This window comes from Wasmannia auropunctata, unplaced genomic scaffold, assembly GCF_000956235.1.
Source record: "Wasmannia auropunctata unplaced genomic scaffold, wasmannia.A_1.0 LD335976.1, whole genome shotgun sequence".
NCBI classification, from domain to species: domain Eukaryota; kingdom Metazoa; phylum Arthropoda; class Insecta; order Hymenoptera; family Formicidae; genus Wasmannia; species Wasmannia auropunctata.
In genome coordinates this window covers 1,706,998-1,718,669 of record NW_012026914.1, presented here as the reverse complement: position 1 = coordinate 1,718,669, position 11,672 = coordinate 1,706,998, and the positions used below count along the sequence as shown (strand labels likewise).

The following is an 11,672-nucleotide window of genomic DNA, read 5'->3' as shown; positions in this document are numbered from 1 at the left end:
TTCCGTCTGTCGCAATGAACCACAAATTGTTAAATGAGAAATAAAATAATATTTACGAAAATTACTTATCAGATTTTTTTATATTTTATTTTATAAAGATGAAATTTGTTTAATTAACGCTACAAATTTAATATGAGACATATATTATTGATATTATCATGTATATTATAAATTTCATCATGATTCGCCATTAATGTTATCCGATGAGAAGGGAGAAAAATTTAATTACCCCTCGCGGTAGGTAAAATAATTAAACATTAAAATCCTGCTAAGCATCAACTGCGATGATCACAGTTACACTTTAAAAGAAGGCCACACTACATTGTTACGATGTACGTATAGTAATTACACGTACAATACATCAGCGATTCTGCGCCATGTATTCGTGCATTCCCCAATAATTATCACGAAACGCAAACCGTGCAATTAGCCGCGCGGTTGAATTAGCGGATACATTATGGCGGTGTAGTACATGTAACACCGAGGAATACCCACAATTTTTCCGCGGTACTACCGTCTCTAATTTACCAGTCGCTCCACTTTCCAACTTTAGCGTATCGTAATGTGCCCACCTCGAAAAAGCTTTCGATAAAGTAATAATCTTTTTTTCCGAAAATCCATCTCGGTGTAGCGCAGATATTAGATTTGTCGATCTTTTACCGTCGTTTCCTGCACGCCCGCTAATGCACTTCAACCGGATGAAATTCCGAAAGTCTCGAAATTTTAATAACACGCATAATGCGTCCGACGAGAGAATGATGGGCGAGACGCGCGGAGTGTGGCCGCTTTTAAATTATCATGTCAACTAGAAAGTCCGCGGGCGATCCGGGAAGCTAATCTAGGCAGCCTTGATGGGGCGATCTACGATCGCAAGAAAATGACTTGACGAAGTCGGTCCCTATTAACTTTGCGGCTGTGACGAAAGTTATAAGTAGATTATATACGAACGGCGAATGGAGTTAACGATGATTGATAAGAACATGCCATGCACCGACCCACATCGTGAACTTTCATTTATATACCGTTGCATGACTGCTAATCAATTAAATTATGCAAAATTCATGGATCTAGTTTATAAAAAGATATTAAATCCAGGCAAATTATTTTACGTATACTGTCGATTCGATTTCGACAAGATCCTTCTGTTTGAGAGACCGTTTTGACAGCGATAAAAAGCTGAACGTAGATAAGAGGGTATTAAAATTGGCGAGGCGTGACTTGTACACGTCGTGTCACTCTGCCGCTCAATTTCTCAATTTTTATTTTTTTAACGTTAATGAATGTAAAGCCGCTTATTGAACGAATAATTTTGATCAAAAAATTTGACGATATAATTTTTATTCACGCTGCAGATTATTCACGTTTCCGACCGCTCTTATAAATTATTATGTAATTTTATCATTTTATATCGGTAGACCGGAAGCCGCTTGGATTTTCGATTACTACGAAAATATAGGAAGTCAAAGTACTGTTGGATTGGATATACTAGATCGCTCCACGTGTCTCGTTCTCGACGATTTTTTTTTCAAATTATCGACACCTTATAACCATCGTAATAAGCTCGGTATTGAGTGGAAAGAAGCAGAGGGACGGATACTTCCTGGCTACGGTGTAAATCGAACTCGAGCTGGGAATAAAAACTTCTCAAAGACACGACGCCGGGTTCACATTAAATTACTCGCAGCGACTCGCATATTCCACATAACGCAGCGCATCAATTCGGCCGTACGTTGCAATTCGGTTTACCGTTAATGTCGCGCGTCATCGATAATTAAGCCGGAATAATATTTTTCACCCGCCGGCAATTATTCATTTTCGCAAATTCTGATTGCGCCCTTCAGGAAGGGCGTGCTGATTAATGAAACGCGGCGAGGTGGGCGAACGGGATAGGAAAGAGGAGAGGTGAAAGGGGGCGGGCAGGGGGAGGAGAGGGCTGAACGCAATTTCAGCCGTCAGTTCGCGCGGGAAGATAACGGAGTGCCCTCGGGAATTTGTTCTCGGGAGCCGATCATCCGTGAGACAGACGGCGGCTTTTTGCGTCACCTCGTTACGGCTAACGAATGACTTTCCTGCCTCCTCGAACGCGCGCGCTCGCAAACGTCCCCGCCCCGCGTTTTCACGTTCGTCGCGCGCTCGCGATGTCCCTCCCCCCCCCCCCCTCGATGGACGCCACGGAGATTTATGAATTTAATTAAATCGCTATCAGATTCAATTTAATCGCACCGTTTGCGCGGCTAATGCCGAAATAACGGCCATCGATCGTAAACGCATATCGATACAAGTTGTTGTGATTTGTAGAAGTTGCGTTTGTGCACCTGTCATTGACGAATAGCGAGATCTGTTTGGACTGTATTTAATTGCCACATTGTAGCCATACTTAGCATGTTAATTGTTCCGCAGCTTGCAATGCATGCTTGCAACTTAGTTGTGAAGCTGTCGTAATGCGAAGAAAAACGAGAGAAATCATGACCAGTTGGCTCGTTATTGCCATTTGTGTTGTGCCTATTTAATTATGCCGTGACGTGATGTGCTAATTATGTTACGAAAGCAACTTTTTAGGGAATAAATATATCATTCCTTACTTTACAATTAGGAAATTAGTGCTTTTTTTTAGTCTGCGACTTTCATCAGATGTAAAAATTAACAAAATGACATTCATTGAAATATAGGAAGGAACATTTTCTTAAAACTTAATATTGAGATGGCAGAATAATTTTATTTCTGTGTAATATAATTTAATAATCGACGCTGAATTTGTCGACAAATTTGTAATTCAGATATGACTTGATAAAAATGTGACATACGATTTTTTTTTTTAATTCAACAACTAATTACGTTTATTTGATAGTGCTGATAGAACCGGTACCGAAGCGTTAAGGCACGCGTGAAATTCCTCTCCTGTAGTCAAGCTAAATCGACGCGTCGAAACGCATAAGTGGAGGTGCGTAATTCGATATCCGTACTGGTTGACGGCTTGGAAAGTGCGCGAGCATAGGTAGTGCTGCACGCACCGATGCCAAGATGCATTTCTCTCCGTGCGCGTGGCATAGGTTTCCACGTGGTATGGGGCATGGTTTCGCGTAGAGCTGAGTGCCATATATATATGGTGAGCGTTTTACAGAACACGCAGTTTAAGACTGAAAGAGCGACGGGGACTTTCTAGAAGACTGGAGCATGGAAACTCTGTTCTCCGTTTCTTTCATCACGTTTTTCTCAGAACTTCATTAATTAATTCGTCTACGCTATTCCTGCGATCAGGTACGATAGAGTTTCGGGCTATACCGCATACGTGTCGTTGGATAAACGCGGTAAATATCGAAGGGCACAAAATAGTTTGTAGCTTGTAAGGTCATGGACCTTAATTAAAATTGAAATTAAACAAAAATTTAATTCACAAATTATGCATTATTGTCATTATTGTAAGAGGAAACGGTACATTTATTTAATATATTTAATATATTTATAAATATATTAAATATATTTAAATGTTGATAAATATATTAAATTTTAATAAATATATATATTTATCAAATAAATTTAGTCGTCATTAGAGAAGACATTTAGTTTATCAGGTATTAGTAAATTTTTACATCATTATCTAATTAATTTTATCTATACAACATTGCATTAGAAAGTTAATTTCCATATTATCATAATATATATTTCTACCCTAAATTAGGAGAGATAAAGAGTGTCACAATATCCATGTCTATGATACACATTAAAACCGGTTAGAGATATGATAAGGATAGTTAATACATGTCGTAATATTCTATCTTCTTTACTGAATTTTTCTACACATCGATAATCTTTCCAGATTCCGAACCCAATTTTTTTTTTCATTATAAATGGAGAGATTTTGTGTCATATTTTTATTTTTTATTTTTATACAAAGATTCTTGCACAAAATCGAAAGTATATACGCGCAAGTATATATACACATATGCGCGCAATCTAATTAAATGTGCTAATACAGGTTTATGTCTGTGCAAAAAATGTAATAAGTACACATGCACATATTATTGGGTATTACATGTAGACGGACAATTAACATTTTTCTTACGAAAGTTTTCACAAGTAATTATTTTTATGTATAACAAACATAATGTAAATTAGGCTTTGACGTAAATATATATAGATGTATATGGGAAATATTTATATAATATTTATATAATATTTATTAGAATATGTAATATTTACTTGTTATTTTTCCAGGATTTTGTTATATGAAGATATTTTTAATATAATAGACAAATGTATTTCTACATACAGAAAGGGAGAGAAATAATAAAAATAAAAATGAGAAATTATTGCATCTGGAATTGCGTCCTCGTTTCGACCTTCCTGTTACTACGAACCGGAAATGTCGATGGGATTCAGCTATGGGGCATGCAGTTTGGACGTGCTCCGCTCTTGGAGAAGTTCACCTGGAAAAAAATGGATTTCGCTTATCCCGACGAGCGCAGCCGACAATTAGCGATAGCGAACGGTGAATACGTGCCGGAGAACTCTCTGCCGGTCGGCATCGAAATCTGGAGGAATAAGCTGTTCGTCACGATACCACGATGGCGCGATGGTGAATGTCCGAAATATTAGTTATTAATTACGGCTTCGCTATTGTCACGATTAACGTCTTACGGCGCGACAGACAAATGGGGGCCTATTGCCAAAAACGAAGCGCGACGCTTCAAAGTCATGAACCGGAAGCAGACGCCGGCATAATACGCGGAAGATCGCCATAGGAGGTACACGCCTCGATTCCTGTCTGAGCGACTTCCGGCCCGCGACAAAAAGCGCCGAAAAACCGCGAGTGTGCACTCAATGGGAGCGTTTCTGTCTTTGTCGACCTCCGCCTCCACCTTCACGGTCCCTTCGACACTCTCCCCCTCCCCCGCCTTCTCTGCTCGCCGAGAGAAGGGAAACACGACGACGAGAACGGGTTTATTCAAGCCCTCGCTGCCCCCTTTATTCACTCCATCTTTTTGCACGCTCTATGTTTATTATATACGTTGGCGCGCGCCACCGTTTTTTGTGTCGCACAAAGGCCGGACAATGACGGCGGCACGCTGTGTAAGATCTTTAATGTTCTACCCTTCCGTTCCCTTCGTCTCCCCTTCACTTCCTTCGGAGACCCTCGCGGAAACTCTCCGCAATTCCTTCCTTTCTCTATGTTTCTCTTGCATTCTTCTTCTTACACCAATCTAATTGCGAATCGATGATTCTGACATGATGTAACGTTCGTTTTGTCTTACATTTTTTTCATACTTTGAATACTAATTATTATTGACTTCAAAAATAATTATAAAATGTATAGATAAGGTGATAACGTAACTGTAGATTCTAAATATAGTCTTGTACACAGGAGTACCGTCTACATTGAATTACATACCGTTGGACACTAATCAAGGTAGATCGCCGAAGCTTATACCTTATCCAAATTGGGCCCAGAATAAGGCTGGCGTTTGTGGCAGTGGATTGACCACTGTTTACAGGTGACGAATAGAAAGTTTAATCAATCTTAATGAATCAACGTACATTAGAAATATTAAAATTATCTCTTTCTATCCTCTATATAATATCAATGACATTTGTAAATTTGTAAAGCGTTTTCTTCCAGGATTCATGTGGATACGTGTGATAGACTGTGGGTGTTGGATACCGGAACAATAGGAATTGATGACACTACTGTACAAGTCTGTCCTTACACCTTGAACGTATTCGACTTGACCACGGATAAGCTGTTGAGGCAATACAGGCTCAGACCGCAAGACATTAATCAAGTATACAGTTCTTTTCGCATTTGACACGCACATGACACGATTTTTTTATGCAACTTTGCAATTTTTATTACGTAGAACACTTTTATCGCCAACATCGCGGTTGATCTGGGAAAAGGCGGTTGCGATGATGCCTTCGCTTATATGTCGGACGAACTCGGCTACGGCCTGATCGTGTACTCGTGGCAGCAAAATACATCCTGGCGAATAACGCACAGCTACTTCATGCCGGATCCTCTGGCGGGTGATTACAATATAGGAGGATTGAACTTCCAGTGGGGAACCGAAGGTATTTTTGGTATGAGCCTGTCGCCAATATTAGCGGACGGCTATCGAACACTTTTCTTTCATCCTCTCAGCAGCTATCGAGAATTCGCGGTGTCCACGAGGATTCTAAGAGACCAGCAGTTGTCTCAAAACAGTTATTATGAATTTCAAGTATGTCTTTTTAATATCTTTATTTAACGATCACATTTTGAAAAGATCTTATCTTTTATTTTGAGTTATGTCCGGACTTTTGAGAATTATTACAATAAAATTTTTATGTCTTTTTTAAATTTATATATCGATTTTTAAAAAAATGAAAAATTACATTTGATAATTTGAGATATTTTTTATTGCGAGACGTTGTTCAATAGATCCTTTATTTTTATGATTTTTCTTAATTATTCTTTTATTTCTTTTATTGAGTCCATTGTCTTTTAGCACATTTAGAGCAATGTCGTATAATTTATTTATGTCTTTCTCTTCTAGATCTTAAATGTGCCATTACAAATTATGTACGGTTATTGTATCTCATTCCCTTTTTTTGCAATGTAGGTGTTGTCGTCGAGAGGTCCGCTTTCTCATTGCACGGCATCCGTAATGGACGAGAACGGACTTCAGTTCTTCAACTTAATTGATCGGAACGCAATCGGCTGTTGGAATTCTGCGTTACCTTACGCGCCGATCAATCAGGCGATCGTCGCCAGGCACGACGAGGCTCTGATATTCCCAGCAGATATTAAGGTGCACAACGTTCCGCAAGGGGGACTAATTACCTACTATGAAACCCCATCATCTTCATTTACTCTCGCTTACTCTTTACCGTAGGTGAAGCGCGGCTTACTCTGGATCATGTCTGATCGGATGCCGATCTTCTTGCTGTCGTCCCTGAATTACACGGATGTGAACTTCAGAATACTCACCATGCCGGTTCAGGCAGCAATCTCCGGGACGGTCTGCGACAACATGCCGTGGAGATATACCAAGAATCAAATCTGGTAGTACTGACGATTCATTCGCTACATATACATTTCCGCGCCCGATTCGCTGCAGTATATTCATTTTTTCCGTGTTTTGAGAATGTAGATTTGAGTAAACTAAAAAAAAGTGAAAACCTCATAGAAATATTCGAACGTATTCCCCTCCACATATTTATACTCCCCTCGAGGCACGGAGCTTCTCGGATATCGAGTGTGTTTGATATAATACGAAGAAGCGACCACGAGCCTCGGCTCGTGCGGCGCGAAAATAGCGAGCGGATTGGCGTGAATCAGCATCAGGCGTGCCCCGCAGGAGCCAAATGGTCCAACGAGGGGCCCCATTAGTTTTGGCCCTCGTTTCCGATAATTTGAAGCCGAACGGCGGCCGTTCCTGCGGCCTGATATACGATCCGATATTGCTTCCTTCGAAAATTATCCGTTTCACGCCCCCACCCGTAAAATATGGCCACGCGCCTCGGTCTGTTTTCGTGGGGCTGCAGGATTAGAACTTTCTTTCTCTCCGGGCGACGCAATGCACGCGGCGTTTCTGTTGCGTTTTACGTTACGGCACGCGGCGTCGGGGATTTACCGCTCCGAAGTAATCGCGGTCTATTGAAGTGCGCGACGAGCCTTTGACGTAAAAGCCATCATTATACATCGCGATATTAATATCTCTTGATTTATTATATTCCGGCCGTATAAACACGGCGAGTGTATTGTGCGTGATCTACTCGTCGGAGCAGCGAGTCGATGATTTACGCATAGATCATGGTTAAGATCTATCCCCGAGTTGCGAGCGTAGCCCTAAAATTTACGTGGCTGCGGCCCCCGAGAGATCCGCGATCGAGATGCACGCCTCGAATGCTAATTCTGGAGGATCGATAAATCGGCAGAGAGATCGCGGCGCTCGGGCTCGGGACTAACTGGCGATTAGAGGGCAAGCAGATACGCCTCGCCGATTGTCCGTCGCGATATCGGCGCGTTTTCAATTTGGAAAACGGGCTCTTTTCGCGTGCTGCATCCCGATCGTGATAAGCCGGGATCTTAATGGCTCTGGAGCTGTCTCGTTAGCGCCTGGACCGCGTGCATTGCGGATCGAAGAAGAAGAAGAAGATCGATCGAATCTGTAATGAATTAGATACGCGCTCGGGGCTTGCCTGAAAAGTCGGTCCTCTTATCTCTTTTATTATCGGATGTAGCATCACATGAAAAATTGCCCGCGCGCATCGTTAAGTCCTCTTGCCCCTTGTCCTACGTGATAATAAGACGAGTCGCATCGCACGGATATTAATGACATAAATGTCAAATAATTTGTGCAATATAATACAATTAATCGTGTAATACAACTTGATGTGGAACAATGGGAACAATAGTTCCCATTGTTCACTCTGCTGTATATTCCGCATAGTTTATGCATCTAGATCAGCTTGCTTTAGATTTTCTGGAGGGCGTTGCCCATCGCTCCGTGGACGCGAGTCGTAAAATCATCTTTGAGTGATGAGAAAAAAATGGGAAGGTGCGAAGGGCCACACTGCCCGGAGGTAAACATAAAAAAAATTGGTTCGAAACTGCTGTGCTGATTACATGTTATATACGAAAATCTGCCGTCGCAGTGGCGCGTTCTGAAATTACCGAACCTGCAAATTTTTACAAAAAATCCGTATTTAATAAACGAATTGTTGTGTATAAAATATATTTATATTATAATAATTTTTTTATTATTTTTTTGTATAAAATAATCACAATATTATCATTATAATTTATTTCTCTAGGTAAAAGTTACAAAACTACAAAAAAAAATAAATTTATTTTCAAATATAATTCACTACATATATTATATACAGTTAACAATAGTAAAGATTAAGTTGTATTCTCGATTAAAGTAAGTCGTATTACACAACTTAATTAAATGTTTAATTACTGGGCGAGAAAGTTGCTAGTATCAAGGCGAGAGCGAAAATTCTTCTCGATACGCCACTGAGGCGAAGATCGGCCGGTCGAATTTCAGGGCGAATAAAAGTACACGGCGGCCAGATTTCAAATCGGCGCTATCCTTAGGTTTGTTTTAAATTAACACCTACCCCGCGTGAACGCGCGGGCACAAAGCACACTTTAACACCTTTTTAAAAGGTGGCTGCACGGCGGCCGTCCGCTTTTTTTTTTTTCATCGGCGCCAGTAATTATGGGGTACCGGCGACGACGTGAGTCTCGTTATAAGTTACTCTCAGCCACTCTCGTATCTCTTCCCCAATCTTCTTGATTTATTTCAGTCTGACTGAAGTAGAGAGGCTCTTCTATTTCTTATAGGTCGAAATCTCGTTTACTTCCGCGAGAATACAAAAAATGTAAAAATCATGCTGTTGACGGTAAAAATCACTGTCACGGCACTTAAATTTTCTGAAGATAATGGACAAGACAGGAATTTTATTCCTATTAACTTAAGCAAGATTTTGTAATTTTATATTATCTGATTTAAATTTGTTATTAATTACGTTATTAATTACGCACATAATTGGACTTTTTGCCAAAAAATGAAAGAAAAATTACAATTGTCTAAAATAACTTCAAAATATAAATGGTAAATTATCTTCAGTAATGCCTTTAACTGCACACGTATTGAAATTTTATTCGTAGAAGATTACATTGAATTTTTATTAAGAATTTGGAATAAAAGTTAAATATTTAATATTTAATATTTAATATTAAATGTCAAAGTTCTATACATATATAAGTACAAAGAATTTTGCTTAAAATAATATAAACGTGGAAGCGGTGAAAGTATTCCTGAACGAATAGGTGCTTCCATCTATATAGAAGACTTTCAAGATAAACACGCGCCAGCCTCGACCGGGAACTGCCTGTAACATTCGAGTAATACTATCTCTTTCACGTGCTGCCTCTATAGAAACCATGAAGAAATATGATTAATGCATTTGGAATGATTACGGATGAATAATACACGTATCTATATGAAGCATACTATTACACAATTACCGAGAAAGAGAATATATAATTTTTGTTAATAAAATAAAAAGCTTGCTCATAGATATTACAATTATAAATTAAAATAATAATTAAATTTAGCGGATATCTGCATTTTTATATTGTTTTTTAAAAGGAATAATTGTATTCTGATATTTAAAAAAGAAAATTATTAATTATTTATTAATTTTTAATCACTTCTATGAATCAGACACCAATGAAATTTCAATGTTTATATATCAGTTACTTGTTTACACCAAATTTATCTCCTTAAATTTGTTTCTTTTAAAATTACGTTCTAAAGATTACTAAAAAAAAATTAAAAGTTATACAATCTTATAACATGACAATTTTAATATAAATTTAATTATATGATCTCTTATTTGAAGTGAAGTTTAAAATAGATTTACAATTTCAAGAGTAGTATGTCATAAATTTAATATTGGAATATTAAAAGCTTGCGATGATGATTTCTGTGACTTGACATTTTAACTCTAATCCAAAATTGGCTTTATATGAATCAAAGGAGTCGTACATGAATTATTGCTTGTTAAATCTGAGCCATATTTCATTGAACATTAATGCATTTGTCTTGCCAAACTAATTATCTATAATTCTGCAAAATTCTCCGCACTAAGCTCGAACTACGAGCAAGTTTAGCTCCCATGTACGCAACAAACTTATTGTCATTATGCATACCGCTTCATACATATGCAGTCTCCATAATTTTAACGTAATGCAAACTAAACCTCCTAAAGGCAATTTCTCTCTCTAACGAAATTGTAAAAATTGAAAAGGTCTGAAAAATGAGCTTTATTTATTTAAAATCAGTAAGGTAATAATAGCTCGAACAGCTAGTGAAGAGCAATGTAATCAAATACGGTTAAACACTCACGCGCGTGAGTGTAATGCAATTTTAGAATTCGGGAGGAATTCCCTTTGAGACACATAAACGCGGGTTTGTGGCTGCAGCCACAACTGTAGCTACATACGTTGAAATTCATTACACCAGTCTGCGAATAGAAGAAATGGCCTTGTGTGTAGTATAAAAAAAAATACAATAAAAGCGTAACATGTAACCGACGTATTCGGTTTTATTTCGCCGCAATATATCTGTAGCTCAATGCAATGATAAATAAAAGTTAAATAATTTATTTGCACAATGAAATAAAATTGTTTTCACGAAAACGTTTCGACAAAGTTAAGGAAACAGATCCAATAAATGAAATATTTAAGGTTGAAGTAACAGCTATGTTTAAAGTACAACGAACGATGAAATGCTAAGGAGAAATCTTTCACGTTCCGATGGAACTACGTTTTAATGCAAACAATTTCATTAATTTATTTTATATAAAATACGAAAGTACGCGGTAACGCTGAGATAACGATGTCTAAAATATTTTCCTCTCTTCGTTTAATACTCATAATACGAGGATCAAGATTCATTTTCTGAATAAATGGCTGAAGGAAGAAAGCCAGATCAACAAGTTTTAGCTGTTACTTCTCAGATTATATACCTTCTTCTAAAACTGGGTGGCTGCTTCGGAAACTGACGTAATTCGTCAAATGGAGCTTTCTCCTTGTCATACTGCATTTAGCAGACGCGTTGAGATTTAGGGTTGCATCCGACATTTGGCATCCGGAATTGCTGCTCGGAAATTCCGCGCGT

At 38.5% G+C, this 11,672-nt stretch overlaps 1 protein-coding gene across 2 annotated transcripts; it reads left to right on the top strand.

Annotated features, from left to right (window-relative positions):
* Positions 1-3,094: 3,094 nt before the first annotated feature.
* On the top strand, positions 3,095-7,162 carry LOC105454770 (protein yellow-like). 2 transcript variants are annotated; one of them, XM_011697646.1, is made up of 7 exons: positions 3,095-3,258; positions 4,273-4,576; positions 5,363-5,492; positions 5,618-5,780; positions 5,856-6,215; positions 6,597-6,785; positions 6,870-7,162. In XM_011697646.1, exons 2-7 carry the CDS (start codon positions 4,300-4,302, stop codon positions 7,041-7,043), a joined length of 1,293 nt encoding a protein of 430 aa, XP_011695948.1. In that variant the 5' UTR covers positions 3,095-3,258; positions 4,273-4,299; the 3' UTR covers positions 7,044-7,162. The 2 variants fall into 2 exon arrangements, with proteins under 2 accessions (XP_011695948.1, XP_011695947.1); XM_011697645.1 differs by having other exon boundaries at positions 4,216-4,576.
* Positions 7,163-11,672: the final 4,510 nt, after the last annotated feature.

Excerpts from the sequence above, each read along its gene's own strand:
- LOC105454770 (XM_011697645.1), top strand. The coding sequence starts at position 4,255 with ATGTATTTCTACATACAGAAAGGGAGAGAAATAATAAAAATAAAAATG. Across the intron at positions 4,577-5,362 it reads GATACCACGATGGCGCGATG|GAGTACCGTCTACATTGAAT; the intron begins GTGAATGTCCGA and ends TCTTGTACACAG. Across the intron at positions 5,493-5,617 it reads GGATTGACCACTGTTTACAG|GATTCATGTGGATACGTGTG; the intron begins GTGACGAATAGA and ends GTTTTCTTCCAG.